Source organism: Heterodontus francisci, chromosome 31 (genome assembly GCF_036365525.1).
Source record: "Heterodontus francisci isolate sHetFra1 chromosome 31, sHetFra1.hap1, whole genome shotgun sequence".
Taxonomy (NCBI): Eukaryota; Metazoa; Chordata; class Chondrichthyes; order Heterodontiformes; family Heterodontidae; genus Heterodontus; species Heterodontus francisci.
The window spans coordinates 37,605,356-37,626,660 of NC_090401.1; the positions used below are offsets into that span (position 1 = coordinate 37,605,356).

Consider the following 21,305-nt stretch of genomic DNA (forward strand, 5'->3'; position numbering starts at 1 on the left):
CAAGAAACTTAGTAATACTTTAAACATAATTTTAACTTAACTTACTAGGCAAGAAACCTGGGCGGGGGTGGGAATCAGGTGAAATGCCAATCTTACACCCACCCAATATTTCTTTGTGATTAGGGCGGCACAGTGGTTAGCACCGCAGCCTCACAGCTCCAGTGACCCAGATTCAATTCTGGGTACTGCCTGTGTGGAGTTTGCAAGTTCTCCGTGACCGCGTGGGTTTTCGCCAGGTGCTCCGGTTTCCTCCCACAGCCAAAAGACTTGCAGGTTGATGGGTAAATTGCCCATTATAAATTGCCCCTAGTATAGGTAGGTGGTAGGGGAATATAGGGAAGGTGGGGATGTGGTAGGAATGTAGCATTAGTATAAATAGGTGGTTGGTTGGCACAGATTCATGGGCCGAAGGGCCTGTTTCAGTGCCATATGTCTAAATAAATAAACTTCAGTGTAAAACTATCTTTGCACATGATTTAGTTAGTTTCCTGACAGGTTAGGTTAAATTTGCACCCCCCCCCCCCCCCATAACTCTACAGCTGACAAAACATCAACTTTACATTTTTTGAAATCTGCTTTTCTCTTCTAATGACAGCAATCTCTTGGGTGCTGAAAGAATGTGCAGTTTGTGAAAGATATGCTCTTGAGACCATGAACTAAATGCTTGAGACTGGTTCAAAAAGGTCATTAACTCACTTATGCGGATCCTATTTTGGGACCCAGTTCTGTTTTCATCATTTTCTTTTCTGAGTCAGTATCCCCTATGATCTAAATAATCAGGAATCAATCCAAGTCATGTAAATACTTCAATCCATTAATTGTTTACAGCTATTACAGACATGTGTATACTCCTTTGAATCAGTCTTGGCTTTTTAACCATCGATTGATTCTAAATGTACTCTATTTGTATGTATTCCTATTTACCTAATTACCAATTGCATTCTTTGTTGGAATGATTTTAGATGTACCTTTTCCCCCAACATATCAATAAATGAACACAGTACATCAATTATATCTAGCTGTCATGCAAGGTTGTCACGCTGCAAGCTGTATCTCCTAAATTAAGTCTCATTCATGAAGGTTTGTTGGTTGCTGTTGAAAAACGTTGAGTCTTGTTGCTTCCTTGCGATCCATAGTTATGGTTACCTCGTTACTAAGCTACCCCAACACAATACAGTTATGCCCACGTTACACAAGATGTACTCCAACTAACCACCAAAAGAAATTAAATTTATAAACTGGGCACACAAATGTGGACAAGGTACAACCTTAAGAGCCGCCTCACACACACCAGGGGGAAGCAATAACTGAATTTCCATTCAAATCACTCCAACATTCGCATCTCGCCCCACCCCAAGGCGATTGGCCACATTTTCCGTCCTTACCGCAGATCTGATTGGATAAGATTCCGACCTACTGCTGCCCGTCTGCCATACCATTCTGATTGGATATTGGGTCACAGTGACGTCACTATTTCGTAATTGGACAGTTCCACCGCCAATCAGCGCTCCTCATCTTGCACGGCTTCCTCTCTAGCCAAGATGTCGGCGGTGAGCAAGGTCTTAACTCCGCCCAGCCTGTCCCGATTCTGTGGGGCGATGACTGGGGCGTTGTTGGGGGACTGTATTGGTGGGGAGTTCGAGGGGAAAGAGCTAGTGAGAATGCAGGATGTGATTGAAGCTGTCCGCGCCTTGGAGGAACACAGGCAGGAGGAAGGTAATGCCGAATGCGCATGTACCACCGAGCATTGATGAGGCAGAGCACCGAGGAGCTGTCGGTACCTAACAGGCTCCTTCCTGCTGCTCAAACTCCCAGTAGAAACACACCCACTGTTCAAAAAAAATTCTATATACCATTACCCCACCCCAAAACCTCCAATGTTTTTCTAATTGGTTGTTGCTCCATTTGGTGTGTAAACCCATCACAAGAGTTGTTGTCGAATAGGTTTTGTGTCAAGTTTAATGTGGATGATCGGTGGACTGGATGGTCCGGTTTTTGAGTGGTGTGTCAGAGAATTTCTAAAATGGAATCTGGACGTAACCCTTTTAGGAAATCCGTTGTTAATCTGTTTACTTCTGCGACGAATGGTATCAATTGCATTTTGCATTAAACAGTACAATTCAAACTCTGCCCTGCCCCTCTTCTATTCTCTGTTTTACGATTTCGAAAAGCCTTATGCTTAGTAAACGTGAATGAATATTCTGTGAATCAGGTGTCCAAAGTGTTGGCCTGTTGGTAGGAAAAGTGCCCGCACTAGTTTGTAATATCTTTTTTGGGGGGAAAAGGCTTCCCCAGATTACAGGGGTGGCAAAAGCAAATGGTACATTGTTTTAATAGTGGTAAATTTCCTGTGTGAAGATGCCATAGTATGTGTACTTGAGACTGTACTTCTATCATTTTAATGTTGGTAATGACCAATACAAAGGCAAAATGTTGCAGATACTGAAAATCTGAAATGAAAACTGTAAATACTCAGCAGGCCAGCCTATGGGGACAGAAATAGTTAACACTTTAGGACAATGACCTGTTGTTAGAACTGGAAAAAGTTAGAGATGTAACAGGATTTAAGCAAGCACAGAGGCAGGGAAGGGGGAAAGAACAAAAGGAAGGTCTTTGATAGGGTGGAAGGCAGGAACGATTAAATGACGAAAGGGATGATGGTGTAAGGCAAAAGAAGATGGTAATGGGACAAGTAAAGAAACAAAAAATGGGTCCAGAGAAGGTGTAAATGGCAATAACAGAATCATTACCAATAACTGCTGTCTGAAAAATTGGGGGCAGAGGTTATGAGCTGAACTTGTTGAACTCTGTGCTGGGCCCGGAAGAATGTAAGGTGCCTAATCAAAAGATGAGCTGCTGTTACTCGAGCTTATGTTGAGCTTCATTGGAACAGTGCGGAAGGCTGAGGATGGAGATGTCAAGGTGAAAATAAGGCAGAGATTTAAATTACCTTTTCCTCATTACCATCAAATCAGGTGATCAATCCTGGTTTAATGAGGATTGTAGAAGAGCATACCAGGAGTATCGCAAGGTGTAATTAAAAGTGAAGTGCTGACACAGGACTTATGTATGGCAAACAGGGCTTGGGCTGATGAGTGGCAAGTTACATTCGCACCACACAAGTGCCAGGCAATGACCATCTTAAATGAGAGAATCTAACTATCTCCCCTTGACATTCAATGACATTACCATCACTGAATACCCCAACTATCAACACCCTGGGGGATTACCATTGACTGGAAACTAAACTGGACCAGCTATATAAGTACTGTGGCTACAAGAGCAGGTCAGAGGTTGGGAATACTGTGACGAGTAACTCGCCTCCTGACTCCCCAAAGCCTCTCCTCCATCTGCAAGGCACAAGTCAGAAGTGTGTTGGAGTACTGTCCACTTGCCTGGATGGGTGCAGCTCCAATAACGCTCAAGAAGCTCAACACCATCCAGGACAAAGCAGCCCGCTTGATTGGTACCCCATCCACCACCTTCAGCATTCACTCCCTCCACCACTGACGAACAGCGGCAGCAGTGTGTACCATCTACAAGATGCACTGCAGCAACTCACCAAGGCTCCTTCGACAGCACCGTCCAAACTTGCGACCTCTGCCACCTAGAAGGACAAGGGCAGCAGATGAATGGGAGCACCACCACCTGCAAGTTCTCCAATCCACATCATCCTGACTTGGAACTATATTGCCGTTCCTTCACTGTCACTGGGTCAAAATCCTGAAACTCCCTTCCTAATAGCACTGTGAGTGCATCTACACCACATAGACTGCAGCGGTTCAAGGCAGCCGTTCATCGCCACCTTCTCAAGGGCAATTCGTGATGGGCGATAAATGCTGGTTTAGCCAGCGACACCCACAGAAGCAGCATGCTATGTAAAGAAGTAAGCAATTCCACAACCAATAGATCAGATCAAAGCTCTGCAATCCTGCCACATCCAGTTGTGAGCAACGTACACTCTTTTTTGGCAATATGCAATAGATTCATTTAAGTGTGCAGCCACGCACGCACGGTAACATAAAGGGACTGACTTGTGCATGGCCTGTGTGGAAACCTTTGGGTTGCTGCGCAGCCATGCAGCTTAGAACGTTTGTCATGAGTAGTCATAGACAATTAATGAACTAATGGAAGGAGGAGGCTCCATCAACATCCTCATTCGTGACAATAGAGGAACCCAGTACATGAGTGAAAATTAACCATTTTCAGCCAGAAATGTCAAGTGGATGCTTCATCTCAGCCTCTTCCTGTGGTTCCCGCGATCACAGGTACCAGTCATCAGCCAATTCGATTAACCCCACCTGATATCAAGAAATGGCTGAGCACACTGAATGCAGCAAAGGCTATGGGCCCTGTTACCATATTGGCTGTAGTGCTGAAGAGCTATGCTCCAGAGCTAACTCTGCCTCCAGCCAAGCAATTTTAGTGCAGCTACAAGACCTGATGGTAGGAAATTGCCGAGGTCTGTCCTATCCACAAAAAACAGGACAAATCCAGTTGAGTCAATTACTGTCCCATTGACTTATACTCAATCGTAGCAAAGTGATAGTTGTCGACAGTGCTGCCAAGCAGCACTCACCAATCACCACCTCGGTTTGGGATATGTCAGGACCACTTGGCGCCACACTTTATTGCAGCCTTGGTCCAAATATGGACAAAAGAGCTGAATTGCAGAAGTGACTGCCCTTGACATCAGTGCAGCATTTCACCAAGTGAGGCATTAAGTAAAATTGAAATCAGTGGGAATCAAGTGGCAAACTTTCCACTGGCTCCAGTCATACCAATCATAAAGGCAGAGAGTTATGGTTGTTGGTGGCTAGTCATCTCCACTCTAGGACATGGTTGCAGGAGTTCCTTAGGGCAGTTATAGGCCCAACCATCTTCAGCTGCTTCATTAACAACCTACCCTCCTTATAAGGTCTGAAGTGGGGGTGTTTGCTGATTGCACAGTGTTCTATTCCATTTGGATTTTCCTCAGTGAAGCAGTCCATTCCCACATGCACCAAGACCTGGATAACATTTAGGATTGGACTGATACGTTGCACAAATGTTACTTGCCACTTAAGTGCCAGGCAATAATCGTCTCCGACAACAAAGTCTAACTGCCTCTCTTTGACATTCAGTGGCATAGCCATCATCGAATCACCTACCATCAACATCCTGGGGTTCACCATTGACCAAAAACCACATGAATTCTGTGGCTACAAGAACAGGTCAGAAACTGGCCTCAGCTGCTTAGCTCCTTTCTGTTGTTGACCCCAAGAAGCTTTGCTGTTTTTTCCACTATGTGGAGTGCAACCATTATGTATCTCTGCTAACGATACAGAGCAGGTGAGTTGTAAAGCTCTAAAATAGAAACACAAAATGCTGGAAACACTCAGGTCAGGCAACATCTTTAGAGAGAGAAGCAGTTATCATTTCGGGTGGTTGACCATTCTGCTTCCATACCAATATAATATACCAAGTAATGGGATGGTCTGTTGCTACTGGACTTGTAACCATAGTAGCCATGTTAACCAACAGACAAATTACGTTTTAAGCTTGCATGGATGCTTCAGGTCCTCGTTGCTATTCGTATGGATGTAGTGGATTTTTTGGCTTGTGGCCATGTACTAACTGCTACCGTACTCTGAGGCTAGTGTTATATTTGTTTATTTTCTGTGACATTTGGTTTCTCACAGCTGGTTCCTTTAGACATTGAATTTATTTTTCAGGTTCATTAGCATATTCGGATGATACAGCAATGACCAGATGTGTGGCACAGTCATTGATAACCAAGCAAGACTTTGACGAAGTGGATATGGCTAAAAGGTAACGCATTGCTACATCTAACTGCACTGCTGCATCTAACTGCACTGCTGCTGCACTGCGGAGGTCCTGTTAAGTTGTACTGTGGCATGGTGTTCTGTCTTAAAGCTCAAATGTCATTGTAAATATGCTAAACTCTTAGCCAACTTATCATAGAAAGTTTACAGCACAGAAAGAGGCCACTTGGCCTGTCGTGTCTGTGCCAGCCGAAAAACGATCTACCCATTCTAATCCCATCTTCCAACATTTGGTCCGTAGCCCTGCATATTGCGGCACTTGAGGTGCATATCCAGACTCCTTTTGAATGAGTTGAGGGTTTCTGCCTCAACTACCCTTTCAGGCAATGAGTTCCAGACCCCCACCACCCTCTGGGTGAAAAACTTTTTCCTCATATCCCCTCTAATCTTTCTACCAATCGCTTTAAAACTATGCCCCAGTCCTCTGACCTCTCTGTTAAGATAAATAGGCCCTTCACTTACACTCTATCCAGGCCCCTCAAAATTTGGTACATTTCAATCAGATCGCCCCTCAAATTTCTCTGTTCCAAGGAGAACAGCCCTAGCCTATCTAATCTTTCCTCATAGTTGCATTTTTCTAGTCCCGGCAACATCCTCGTAATTCTCCTCTGTACCCTCTCTCGTGGAATTGCATCCTTTCTGTAATGAGATGACCAGAACGGCACACAGTACTCAAGTTGTGGCCTAACCAATGATTTATACAGTTCCAGCATAACCTCCCTGCTCTTATATTCTATACCTCGGCTAATAAAGGAAAGGATTCCATATGCCTTCTTAACACCTTATCGACCGGTCCTGCTACCTTCAGGGATCTGTGGACATTTACTCCAAGGTCCCTCACTTCCTCTACACCGCTCAGTATTTTCCCATTATTTGTGTATTCCTTTGCCTTGTTTGACCTCCCCAAATGCTTCACCTCACACTTCTCAAGGTTGAATTCCAATTGCCACTTTTCTGCCCATCTGACCAGATCATCAATATCTTCCTGGAGCCTACAGCTGTCCTCCTTGCTTTCGGCCAATCTTTGTGTGGTCTGTAAACTTCTTGATCATGCCCCCTATGTTTAGGTCCAAATCATTAACATAGACCAGAAACAGCAGGGGACCCAGTACTGAGCCACTAGAAACAGCCTTTCAGTTGCAAAAACACCCATCAACAATAACCCTTTGTTTCCTGCCACTGAGCCAATTTTGTATCCACCTTGCTGCATTTCCCTGGATCCCATGGGATTTTTTTTAACCAGTCTGCCATGTGGGACCTTGTCAAATGCCTTGCTAAAATCCATGTAGACCATATCAACTGCACTATCCTCATCTACCTTGTTACTACTTCAAAAAATTCAGTCAAGTTGGTCAAACAAGATCTTCCCTTAACAAATCCATGCTGACTATCCTTGATTAACCTGTGCCTTTCTAAGTGACAGTTTATCCTGTCTCTCAGAATAGATTCCAATAATTTGCCCACTACTGAGGTTCGACTGACTGGCCTGTAATTATTCGGTCTATCCCTTGCTCCTTTTTTAAACCGAGGTACAACGTTAGCAGTCCTCCAATCCTCCAGCACCACATCTGTATCCATTGAGGACTAGAAAATGTTTTGTAGGATATATTGCCTGTTACAGTTGCTGTGACATTATGATGTTTTGAAGTTTATATTTTATCTGGAATGAAGCTGAAAACATCTCGAGGGAAAGACATTTTGTCTTGGAGGAAAGTAGTTTTTGTCTTTTCTTATCGTATCTGTTTGTAGTAAGTGTGCGTCTATGTCATACAGCCAAGTACAATTCTCTATTTTGGTGACTTTGCAAAGTTAGTATTGTGATCAGATTCTTTCCTCTTTTATTCCAGTCAAAGGCAGCATTTGTTACTGAAGCTACTATGTTGCACTTAATGGAGGGGAAGAGTCTTAAAGGTATTTTTCTAGTCTTATCCATTCTTGGATTTCCTGTGTTGTTGGATAAGAAAGGGCAACTGACATCAAGATCCTGGAAGTTGCTTTGAAAGTACTCACAAACTGTGCAGGAAGGTTCTGGACTGTCTCCTTCAGTCAATTTTCTCTTCCTAAAGCATGCTATGACAGCCCAATAACTTGCATTTTAGAGTGAGAGAGGGGTGGGGGAGGGAAGAAACAGAAAAGGACAATGAGCAGCATAATAAGAGTTGGTGAAGGATTTTGCATGGATGGGTAGTTGGAGAATTGTAAATGTAAATCTGCATTTACAGAGCAGTACTTCAGTATTTGCGAGTGTTGATTGAAAATTGCCATTTTAGGTAACAACAGACTAGAGGTGTGATAGCAAGCACTGTACTTCTTAGTAATATTGAAAAAAAAAGGAAAGACTTGCATTTATATAGCACCTTTTGCAACCTCGGGATGTCCCAAAGTACTTTACAGCCAACTAAATACTTTTGAAGTATAATCGCTGTTGCAATGTAGGAAATTCAGTTGCCAGTTTATGCATAGCACGTTCCCACAAACAGCAATGAAGTAAATGATCAGATTTACGTTGATTCAGTGATGAGATCAGGGATAACTCCCCCTGCTGCTGTTCAAAACAGTGCCGTGGGATCTTTTACGTTCACCTGAGAATGCAGACGAGGCTTTGGTTTAATGTCAACTTGAAAGATGGCACCTCTGACAGTGCAGCACTCCCTCAGTACTGCACTGGATTTAGATTTAGAGATAGAGCACTGAAACAGGCCTTTCGGCCCACCGAGTCTGTGCCGACCATTAAACACCCTTTTATACTAATCCTACACTAATCCCATATTCCTACCACATCCTCACCTGTCCCTATATTCCCCTACCACCTACCTATACTAGTGGCAATTTATAATGGCCAATTTACCTATCAACCTGCAAGTCTTTTGGCTGTGGGAGGAAACCGGAGCACCCGGAGGAAACCCACGCAGACACAGGGAGAACTTGCAAACTCCACACAGGCAGTACCCAGAATTGAACCCGGGTCGCTGGAGCTGTGAGGCTGCAGTGCTAACCACTGCGCCACTGTGGTGTAAATTTTTATGCTCCAGTCTCTGGAGTGGAACTTGGAACCCATGACTTTCTGACTCCAGAGACAGTGCTGCCAACTGACCCATGGCTGTATCCTGCGTATTCTCTCTTCTAACCCTTCCCTCAAATTTTAGATTTTAAAATAATGCAAAACAAGCATTAACAGTGTTGACCAGTAAAGGATTTAGCCAATAAATGAAGTTTTAAATACTTCATTTTTCTCTTGGAAGATGTATTGGTGGGTTCAATAATTTTCCCCTTTACTTGATTTTATGTTTGGAATAAAAATCCATCAGGATACGAAAACAAACCTGGATGTTGAATCTGCATATATGCATTGCTTTTGGCTCCCTCATTGAGAAGCCATGTTAAATACTCATTCTGTAAAAGACCCCTAACTATAGCCTACTTTTAGCGTGGCTTAAAACCAGGTTCTAGAGTTATTTAGGGAATGATTAAGTACTGTACCTTGAGCATGTAGCACAGGAGACAGTTTTTGATTTATATCGCACAAGGGTAATGTAATAACTGGCATATACAGGCCATTCTGAGGAGGATAAGACAAAACCATCAACTGTATCTCTTGTACAGTTCTGTTTCTGATGCATTTGTTAAAATCTTTTTGAAAGATTGTTGAGTTTCACTGAGTTATATAACCATTAAAAAAAAAATTGATTTTTGTTTTTAACTAGGTGAGATAACACCCCAAAATGATTAATGTATTCTGTTCCCCTCATAGTTGTGTTGAAATACTCATGGTTTCTTGTCTTCTGCCCAAGATCTAAGCTGACTTCCTTACTGAAATGCTATCCTTTCTCTCTTCTCTCAGTCTGTGTTGAGTGATTTCTCATTCTGTGATTTCAATATTCACCTGAATTCTCCTAGCCTTCTCTCTGACCTTACTGCTCTCCTGTCTTCAATTAAACTCCTTCTGCACATAAAGTCCCCTACCCTTCATGAATGTACTTCACCCAAGGTCTGAGTGCTGACAGGTAACTACAGCTCACTTCTTCGTCTCCTTTGCCATACATCATCCAGCCCTCCTTCAGTCCCATTTTCCTCATCATGCGTCTGTGGAAATAGCCTTCCTCAACTTTTTTTTTATTTGTTCGGGGGATGTGGGCTTTGCTGGCTATGCCAGCATTTATTGTCCATCCCTGATTGCCCTTGAGCAGGTGGTGGTGAGCTGCCGCCTTGAACTGCTGTAGTCCTTGGGGTGTAGGTACATGCACAGTGCTGTTAGGAAGGGAGTTCCAGGATCTAGCAACAGTGAAGGATAAGCGATATAGTTCCAAGTCAGGATGGTGTGTGGCTTGGAGGAGAACTTGCAGGTGGTGGTGTTCCCATGCATCTGCTGCCCTTGTCCTTCTAGGTGGTAGAGGTCACAGGTTTGGAAGGTGCTGTCGAAGGAGCATTGGTGAGTTGCTGTAGTGCATCTCATAGATGGTACACACTGCTACCATCGTGCGTTGGTGGTGGAGGGAGTGAATATTGAAGGTGGTGGATGGGGTGCCAATCAAGCAGGCTGCTTTGTCCTGGATGGTGTCGAGCTTCTTGAGTGTTGGAACTGCATCCATCCAATCAAGTGGAGTATTCCATCACACTCCTGACTTGTGCCTGGTACATGGTGGACAGGCATTGAGGAGTCAGGAGGTGAGTTACTTGCTGCAGAATTCCCAGCCTTTGACCTGCTCTTGTAGCTGCAGCATTTATGTGGCTACTCCAGTTCAGTTTCTGGTCAATGGTGACCCCCAGGACGTTGATAGTGGGTGTTCAGCGACGGTAATGCCATTGAACATCAAGGGACGATGGCTAGATTCTCTCTTGTTTAAGGTGGTCAGTGCCCGGTACTTGTGTGGCACAAATATTACTTGCCACTTATCAACCCAAGCCTGGATGTTGTCCATGTCTTGCTGCATATGGATACGGGCTGCTTCAGCATCTGAGGGGTTGCGAATGGTACTGAACATTGCAATCATCAGCAAACATCCCCACTTTTGCCCTTAGGATGGAGGGAAGGTTATTGATGAAGCAGCTGAAGATGGTTGGGCCTAGGACACTACCCTGAGGAACTCTTGCAGTAATGTTCTGGGACTGAGATGATTGACCTCCAACAACCACAGCCATCTTCCTTTGTGCTAGGTTGACTCCAACCAGTGGAGAGTTTCCCCCCCACCCCTATTCCCATTGACTCCAGTTTTGCTCGGGCTCCTTGATGCTATGCTCGGTCAAATGCTGCCTTGATGGCAAGGGCCGTCACTCTCACCTCACCTCTTGAGTTCCGCTCTTCTGGCCAGGTTTGAACCAAGGCTGTAATGAGGTCAGGAGCTGAGTAGCCCTAGCGAAATCCAAACTTAGCATTAGTGAGCAGGTTATTGCTGAGCAAGTGCTGCTTGGTAGCACTGTCGACGACCCCTTCCATCACTTTGCTGATCATCAGGAGAAGACTAATAGGGTGATAATTGGCTTGGTCGGATGTCCTACTTTTTATGCAGAGGACATAACTGCGCAATTTTCCCATTGCTGGGTAGATGACAGTGTTGTAGTTGTACTGGAACGGCTTGGTTAGGGGCATGGCTAGTTCTGGAGCACAGGTCTTCAGTATTATTGCCGGAATGTTGTCAGGGTCCATTGCCTTTGCAGTATCCAATGCCTTCAGCCATTTCTTGATATCACGTGGAGTAAATTGTGGCTGTAGACTGGCAACTGTGATGCTGGGAATCTCAGGAGGAGCTTGAACTGGATCATCCGTTCGGCACTTCTGACTGAAGATGGATGCAAATGCTTTAGCCTTGTCTTTTGCACTGATGTGCTGGGCTTCCGCATTGTTGAGGATGGGTATTTTTGTGGAGCCTCTTCCTGTCAGTTGTTTGATTAACTTTCCTACATTGCAACAGTCACAGCACTTGGCTGTAAAGTGTTTTGGGATGTCATGAGATCATGAAAGGCGCTAAATAACTGTCTGAATTTCTTTCTAAAAACACACTCACAAATTCCTAACTCCTGCACCTTTTTGGCCTGCTATGCATCAAACCACCTCTGTTGTAACTGATCCCTTGTCTCTGTCTTCAAGACCTTTGTGTCCAGCTAGTCAATCACTGCCCTCTCCCTTCTCGTCATTTCCCCTGGCAAAGTTCCAATCTTCGATCTTTCAAGTCAGAGCTTGTGGCTTATTCAAGAGTCATTAGATTTAGCATTACTGTGTTTGCTGTTCTCGGCCAAAATTACCTATTATTCCAGGATCATCTTGGAAGGCAGAGACAATCCCAGGCTCTTGCCCAACTCTTGCTCCCTCAATTCCCACTCCACTTGATACATATTCCTGGCCCCAATGCTGGCTGACATCTGCAATTGTTGCCTTTCGATAGGCACTGGCTGTCGCCCCTTTGAAACTGTCTTCACTCCTCAAAAGAATTCATCCTTGATCCATCTGTCTTTTCCAACTACCACTCATTTCTTTGTTTGTTGTTTCTGATTCAGGTCTGCCTTAGTTATCCTCTTGGACTCAGTGACATCAGTTGCTCTCTTAAGCAGTTTGTGTGGCTTTCATTAAAGTTGGTTCGCATTGCCTTGTGTCTACCAGATCATGTTAGTGGGGTCAGCAAAGAAGGACAACATGCTTTGACATGAGTAGCTAACTGCAAGGTTTGATTACAGGAAGATATCTTGCATTGTCACCACATTTGTGTGAATAACCTAGACAAAAGGAGAAAGCTGATGGATAAAGCATTGTAGTGACATGATCCTGAAAGAGTTAATCATTTAGCATTAATATGTATATGGGACTGAGTGATACTGCGGATTATCGTGTACAGTCTAACACAGTCCAACATGGTACATATTTTTAAGAGATGGAGTTAATGTGGGTAGAGTTAGTTTTTAACATCAGCAATGGGGGTACATTTTCAAGTCTATTTAAGGATGAAATTGCCATGCATCTAGATCAAGAAAAAAATAGCAGTCAGCATGGATTTCAAAAGAGACAATCGTGCTTGGAAAAACTTCAGCAGAATCTTTGAAGAAGCTATCGACATCGTATACAGGGGAATTTTTTTTTCTTTTGTGGGATGTGAGCATTGCTGGCAAGGCCAGCATTTGTTGTCCATCCATCCCTAATTGCCCTTGACAACTGATTGGTTTGCTAGGCCAATTTTAGAGGGCAGTTCAGAGTCAACCACATCGCTGTGGGTCTGGAGTCGTGTGTAGGTCAGATCAGGTAAGGACAGCAGATTTCCTTCCCTGAAGGACATTAGTGAACCAGATGAATTTTTACGAAAATCAATGAAAGTTTCATGGTACTGAGACTAGCTTTCAATTCCAGATTTTTATTAATTAATTGAATTAATTTTATTTAAATTCCACCAGCTGCTGTGGTGGGATTTGAACTTGTCTCCAGGGCATTAGCCTGGGCCTCTGGATTACTTGTTCAGTGACATCATCACTGTGTCACCGTATTGTACATAACAAGGTATGATTCAGGAGATTACAACAGAAGGGTGTTTAATTGGGTGGGATAGTATACTGGATTAACAAGTCCTTAGAAAGGAGAAAACAGTTAAAAGGTAAGATCATTTTTTCCAGAATAGTTGGAAATAGGTGGTGGTGTCTCTCAGGGTTAGTTCTGTGGCCACTTCTGTATGCATATCAATGATTTGGACACAAGAGTGAGTAATGTCAAAATTTGCAGATGGTACCAACATAGGAGGTATAGCTAATTTTTCAGAATATTAAAGGAAGCTGCAGAGGATTGTTAGGGGAATAAGCCAAAAAAAAGGCAAAAATAGAATTCGGTGTTATTAAATATAATTATCAACATTTTGGTTAAGAAAAATAACAGCAGTAATTATACTCTGTATTGAAGTAGGTTTGATGTTTTGGAAGAGCAGGGGAATTTGGAGAGTCATGTTTACAGGATATTAAAGGTAGTATCTTTGATAAGGCTGTAAAATAAAAAGTATATACAAGTAGAATTCTAGATTTTATCACTAGGGATAGAACATAAACGCCAAGAGGCAGCGAATAGTGAACTTATTTTTTAAAATCCTTAAGATCTCGGAGTACAGTGTGCAATATTGGACTCCGCGCTATAGGAAGGATGTCAAGACTTTAGATAGTTTTGTGCAGATTCAGTAGGTGGCTGCCTGGTATTAGGAAATAAAAATATGAGGATAGACTTGAAAAATTGGGGCCTTTTTGTTCAGAATAGTGCAGATTACAGGGTGACATGTTGAAAGTGTTCGAAGTTATGAAAGGCTAGGACAGGGTAAATGGACTCTTTCAAGTTCTTGAGGAATCTAGAGCAAAGAGTCACAGATGAAAGATCAAATGTAAGATTTGGAAGATAGAGCAAGGGAAATTTCTTTACACAGTTGTGAGGCTGTAGAAATCACTTTCAAAGTTGGTGGTTGTGGCAGAAACTATTTTGGATTAGGCAGGTGGATGAGGGAAATGGATGAGACATTTGGGAACCGGGCAGTAAATCTGATTAGAACTATTTGTTCATGTGGAGTAGATACAGACTTGGACTGAATGGCCTAGTTCTGTGTTCTGACAGTTGCTTAGAAGGCAAGAATGTGACTTTAGAGCAGCTGTATATGTGTAACTCGCACATGTACAGTTAGTATGAAGATCAAATATTGATTTGTCATTATGGCTACAAATCTCCCTAGTGGTGGGGCATGTTCAAATACGTCCGCAATAACAAAAGTGGATTTCTGGCCTGTGTGAATGGATTAACTATTCAGTTGATTTGTGGCTAGGTGAAAGATGGAGCTGACAAAAGGTGGAATTTATTTACATTTTCAATCCATTGCACCTAGAGCAAATTAGTCATAAAAGTTTGGTTTCTATTGACAGATTAGTTACAGATTTGCCTTTGGTATTTCTACTGTCTTGGGTAACCCTACAACATAAATAACATTTTTGGAGTACAACATTTAGGGGGACTGTTGCTGTTTGACTGTAGTGTAAGATGATCTGTTGACTTAACTGAGAAAAGTGTACCATTCCCAGTGCTGATATCCCTCTTCTAGATGAGATGAAAAAAATGTTTGTTTCTGCAGAGTGTAATAGTTTTCCACTGCACAGCTGTTTGATTTTAATAATGTGTGTGATGCTGTTTAAAGTTTTGGAACCAACAAAAATTATATTTTCTTTAACTTAGGTTTGCTGAAGAATACAAAGAACACCCAAACCGTGGGTATGGAAGTGGTGTCATTCGTGTATTTAAGAAACTTTTAAGCCCAAACTGTAATGATGTGTTTAAACCAGCAAGGGAACAGTTTAAGGGGAAGGGTTCCTACGGAAATGGAGGTGCCATGAGGATCGCCCCTATTGCACTCGCATATCCAGATGTTCAAGATGTTAAAAAGGTCAGATTGATGGAACATGCGTAATTTACTTTTTTGATCAAGTAAGAGTTTTTTCTGTTGATTTTCTCTCTTTCTCCTCTTCTCTTCTGTTGCTTCTGCCCTCCACCCCTTTAGCATCAATGGTCCACCCTCCTTGGGCAGAATAATTCATTGTATAAACATTTTTATGATCATTATTCCTCTATCGCCACTGGACACTCTTCCCCAAACTCTCAGAAAAAGAAATCCTGTGTGTTCACTTTACTGCATTTGTGTTAGCTTATCATTGACTAAATCAGAAGTTTACCAATCAACCTAGAGTATATAATGGGATTGAGAAAATTATGGAAGTCATGTATGATGGGGTGGCAGCTACAGGAAAGGAATGAAGCTCCTTTTGGCTAGCCTTTATAATTAATTTTGTGCTAATTGTACATTTATGTTTTTGTTCACTTGCCAGAGTTTATCTATACTAGTGGATCTCCTGGGGCATTGCTTATGGTAAGTTAAATGGTGGTCTGTTTTGCGTACCAGGAGTATTATTTCATGTAATGCACAAAGTACTAATTTAAGATTGAATTTTCAGGTCATTAATCTAATGGCTGTTAAATAAACACTACCCTAGAATTTGAAAATGAGAAATACCTTCAGATCTTCTATTTGCAGATTGGAAGGTACATTGAGCTTTCATGTTCCAGATCAGTGGCTCTCTTTAAATTGAAAGCTAGTTTGCATCTGTAATAAATTGTGACCTCTGGTATGTGACAGATGTGAGCCAAACTATACTTTTAATTTATATGTGAGTGGATTTCCTCTGTCATTGCTAATACTGGGTTAGAGGTTGTGCAGTTGCAGTGGGCAGAGGATGTGGGGAGGGGAGCACGTCTCCAGTTTGAGTTTGGAAAGCTTTTAGGAGATCTCTGCACTGACAGAGTATTTTTGATTGCTTCCTAGAAAACTGAATAAAAAATGTTTTATTTTTTCAATCAATCATTGTTTTTTGACCAAGGTAAATGGATAACTGGGAACTACTAAAAAGAAATAGAAATCTTCATAAATGTAATCTTTCTACTTTGAAATTGTCATGCCCAACATGTTGCAAGAAGTTCTTGTATATAATAACCCTGTTTAATTTTCCAAGACAATTAACTCCAATAAGTTGGCATTGATGCTTTACCCATCTTTTTTCCATATATAAAAAAAAAATCAGTTACTATATTTAAATGGGAGTTTCCACAGCAACATGGCTTAAAAACTTCAACACCTCTGCCAGGGCATCAATCAGGCTGGGACAATTGGGAGTTCTCTGGAAAAGGTATGAGGCAGAATGTTCACCCCTATATTGGGGCAAGAAATGGAGGTGGTTGGGCACAAAAGTTTGCGCTGTTGGCTAGCGTGCTGGTTGACTGGCACCATCCAGCCCCCGGGCTATTTCCCCAGAGGCAGGAATGGTGGCGGAAAGGCTACCCACTCGCAAGTGGCGGTTGGCCAATTAAAGGGGGGTGGGGGGGGGGGGGCGGTTTAATGGCCTATTAAGACTATTGTCAGAGGCTGACCAGAATTTTCCAGTCGGCTGTGGGCCTATCAAGATGTAGGCGCATTCTCACTTTCTTGAACTGCAGGCTGGTGCTCCTTCTGAGCTGGAGGGCCTCCTATTGGCCCTCCAACTTTAAGGACGGCAAGCCCACCCTCTGGCCACTAATTGGCCAATTTGGATATAATCACGGTAGCATCTTTCACAACCTCAGGATGATCTGAAGTCATTCATGCACTTTTCTTTTTTTTAAAAGTGCAGTCACTGTTGTAGGAACATATTGAGGATCAACCTGTCTTGTCATAGATGATTAATGAAAAAGGACAGAACCTGCCCTGGTTCATTGGCAGCACTGTCTTGTCCCTGGGCCTGCAGTAGGTGGCAGAAATTCACAACATTCAGTCAGAGGATTATAGCATAGGAGCCAACTGAAAAGGATTGAAATTCATCAACTGGACAGCATTGAACGCACAAATTCTAATATATCCAATCTAAAAAAGATGTGAGAATGGTCATAACTCTTTGCAACTATTACCAAGCTCCCCAACATTAATAGCTAAAAAAAAACCTTAAAATAGAAAAAAACGTGTAAATCAGAATTGCAAGGACTGGATAATGCAAGCTCATTGGCCACATGTGGCCTGCAGGCAGTGTCTTGGACATCCCTAATGCTATCAGATATACAAGTACTGAGGTACATGTGCTACAACCAGTTGTTCTACTTTGTCTTGCATGCAAAATCTTTTTAAAAAAAAATTAGAAAGAGAAAGCTAATCGCTTCCAAACTGCAGAGAAACGTCCTTTGCAAGATTAAGTATCTAATTGACCACCTAATCCTTTGAACAATTAATCATTAATTGACTTTAGGATGCTATAGGAATTTGTTCTATTGCTTAAAGGCAAAAGATCTCTTAGCAGCTGAATAATGTGTATTACTCGGTATAATACTCTTGTCCTCTGACATGCCATAAACAACTCCCTGTGAGATCCACTTGTTTGTTACATTAACATTTTGCTGGCTTATCTATACCATTACAGTGGTTCCAGTGAAATAACCCTAGAAAAAGATTTAAAAATAAGAGTATAAGTCTGGTGATGTTGCAACATATAGCTTAGATAGAAATATCAATCTTGTAATTAACCCTTGGGGTATTGTTCTGCTGCTACCTTTTCTTGGCAATTTTGGGTGTGCAGTAATGTGAAAGTGGCTGATGAATAATGCAAAGCATGCTAAAGTTAGAAAGCATGAGTCCCTTTCCAGAATGTTATCTCACTCTCTCACTCTCTCACTCTCTCACTCTCACTCTCTCACTCTCACTCTCTCACTCTCACTCTCACACTCTCACTCTCACTCTCTCACTCTCTCACTCTCTCACTCTCTCTCTCTCTCTCTCTCTCTCTCTCACTCTCTCACTCTCTCACTCTCTCACTCTCTCACTCTCTCACTCTCTCACTCTCTCACTCTCTCACTCTCTCACTCTCTCACTCTCACTCTCTCACTCTCAGTTTGGGTGCAGCTCCAAGGAGTTTAAAGCTTTCTTTAATTTCATCCTTTCAGCTCATGGGCAATGGCACTGAAACAGTACCTAGAATGTTGTTCAGATATCAGAAGTAATTTTATTACACTAATATTCCTATATTATTAAAATTAACACTTTTTAAAAAATAAATCTAATCACAGTCTTCCTTTTTTAAGCCCGTTCATTTAATTATTTGAGGTTTACTTTTGAATAATATAACCTAACTCATAACAATTTCTCAATGTTGGTGAAAGACTGACTTAATTTGTGTCATAAATTCAGCTAAGTCAGCTTGTGAAATATTTTTCAAGCCCCAAACTTAACGTGCTACAAAATGTCTTTTTTATGGCACCCCCAACAGTGAGATTGCACTCTGCAAAGACACCTCTCTAGTGTTCCAAGGGTTATGGAAGATTACTTTCTCATCCTTTCATTACTCATTTGAAGAGGTGTTGAAAGTTAAAATGCTGGGAGCAAATAACTTTCAACTTTTAGCTATGCAAATGGAAATATGCAACTTTTTTTTTTAAATCAGTGGCAAATTAGCACAAGATCAGCTCAATCTTTCCATTAAAAATAAAATTCTGAAGATACAATCCTTCATTAGTTAAATAATTTCTAATAATTTCCCTCTGACTTTGATTTGATTGTTTTGTTATGGGACAGTTTGCAAAGAAAAATGCTGAAGTGACACATGCTTCCTCACTGGGTTACAACGGTGCGATCCTGCAAGCCCTCGCTGTTCATCATGCTTTGCAGGGGGAGTTGAAGAAGGACAAGTACTTGGATAATCTCATTGGAGAAATGCAGTTGATCGAGAATGATGAAAAATCTCTGTCAGATGCAAAAGAGTAAGTGCAGGTCTAGGGTGGCCTCTTGTGGCTAATGCCTTCATTTTCTTTGGATAACTTGACATGAAATTCTTGCAGTCTTGTCAACATACACAAGGGTTAACCTACTAAATAGATCCTAACTGAATAGAGTTGAATATTTAGGATCTGAGATAAAATACAGATCTGTTGTTTTCTGCCACTAAAGGGTATAAGATCAAGTGGCAGAAATTGGGTAATATGATATAATCTATAGTTAATTTTAAGTTTTCTGTCAACTGACAGATTTAGCTCTTCAGAAAGAAATACTTGCAGATCTGGCATCTAATTGCCGTTATTTTTTGGTAAGCTTTTTCTCTGTTTGTCTCCCCCTCACCCCACCCTGCCCATCTTCCTGTGCCTCATTCAAGAGGTGAATTCTTCCATGTGTAAGCCCAGACAGTGAATGTTGACAAGCTTATTGGAATTCATGTATGCGTGTGTCCCAATTTCCTGTGCAGTGTTCAGGAGACCTTAACGATTTTTCCCCTTTATCCCAGAAGATCTTGAAGCCAATTGTAGCAGCCCATTTTGCCATTCTGCAGGTGCAGATGCTGGGCCGAATGGCCTCCTTTCTGAGCTGTACCATTCTATGAAACCTGAGTTCACTGAACTGCACAGACTGGAAATCAAACTTCAAACTTCTCGTGTGTATTCAGCTGTATGTTAAGTGCTTCTTAAAATTAGTTTAAAAATCATTTTTGTTTTGATCAAAAGGTGGAAAATTTGGTCATCAAAAAATGTAGGTAAATTCAGAGAATGTAATAAAAATCGCTAAAACTTAGATTTAAAAAAACTAAATGACAGTCTTCAATTATTCAGACAGTTCACAGGCACTGCTTTTTATGGGTCTTATCAGCCTCACTTGATGCATAGATTTTTTTAGCTTAAAAGTTAATTTGAGGAACTTGTGTTTATTGTTGCTGCAGCCAGTTATCTGCCACTGTAGTGTGATATTAAGAATTGTTGGAGATCATGCACAGGGGAAGTGTGGCAATCTTGCTTGGTATGTGATCTGAGTTAGTTTTGATGACCTCAGTTTTCTGGAGATTATCATTCAGAGCATTGCTGTCCTTGGTCCATTCCTAACTGGGCGAAAGACTGACATTTGCTGTAGGATAAAGAGCACAGTTCTCACAGTAGTACCTAGCTGGTTCAGGTAGCATTTAAAAAAAAAATCGTTTTCTATCCAAAATTCGGGTCCTGCAATGCATGTGTATCGTATCAGTGATCTCAGCATGGCACATCTAGCAGGCAATGTGTATGCTGATGTCCCAGATGCAATTTGTGCATTCTTCAGACTAATTTGTGCTTTAAAAAAAATTGAGCAAATATAATAGCTTGTTTCCTCTAATTCAGGAGCAGATTCCACTAGGAGTGCTTAATGTCAGCATGGTGACTGTTAATTATAGTCTCTCGAGAGCATGAGAGTGAGATTTAGGTCACCAAATAATTGGAAGAAAATATAACCTCACATTCAGCACTCCGTTCTTGTGACTTTATGCTGAAATCTGGGCGTGCAAGATATGAGTAGCACAGATGAACCGAACACTTAACAGCAAGTGGCAAGAAGCAACATCTCCAATTTTCCAAAACCTTGCCCTTTCCACCACACAGGTGGATTAAGCACCTGTGGGATATATGCCAGTCAAGCCATGTAACATACGTAAGACTGGGAAATTATAGAGCACTCGATCCCTTTCTTGGAGACCTGTGAAAATTCCCTCACAAACATCATGACATGTTCCTGCTGAGAGAAGGATTTGTTGTTAACATGGTGGACCGAAGGGCTTGTTTCTGTGCTGTATAACTCTATGACGCAACTGAGAGTGCACCACTGTTCATCCCCAGTTGTATAGAAGTGACCAACCGTAAATATCCATAGAAAATTTTGGATTGCCCTCTGTACCTTAGCTATGGTGCCCTACCTTGGTTCAGAAATGTGTTAAACTACAGTACAGAAGACGCAATTAGCTGTTTGCGTACCACCTTGTAAATGCTGAATTCCGAATATATGCAACTATTACATCAATGTGAAAACATATATATATATATATATATATATATATATATACCCACACACACATTTTTTTAAAATTAGTTTAAACCTGTTTTTGACTGTTTAATTGTTAAGTGTTTCCAATTTCAGTTTGTAATCTGTAAGAAATGGCTTATTTTCCAAAGTGGGTAGTTAG

The 21,305-nt window shown here is 41.8% G+C and overlaps 1 protein-coding gene across 2 annotated transcripts in view; it reads left to right on the forward strand.

Annotated features, from left to right (window-relative positions):
* Nucleotides 1-1,541: 1,541 nt before the first annotated feature.
* adprs (ADP-ribosylserine hydrolase) overlaps nucleotides 1,542-21,305 on the forward strand; it is a 28,212-nt gene continuing 8,448 nt past the window's right edge. Inside the window, exons 1-4 of one of the 2 annotated variants that reach the window (XM_068011318.1) lie at nucleotides 1,542-1,716; nucleotides 5,715-5,811; nucleotides 15,001-15,208; nucleotides 18,908-19,092. In XM_068011318.1, the coding sequence (XP_067867419.1) occupies nucleotides 1,542-1,716; nucleotides 5,715-5,811; nucleotides 15,001-15,208; nucleotides 18,908-19,092 (665 nt within the window). Of the gene's footprint in view, nucleotides 1,717-5,714; nucleotides 5,812-15,000; nucleotides 15,209-15,647; nucleotides 15,689-18,907; nucleotides 19,093-21,305 lie in introns of both variants that reach the window. The other variant, XM_068011319.1, reaches the window with a different exon arrangement.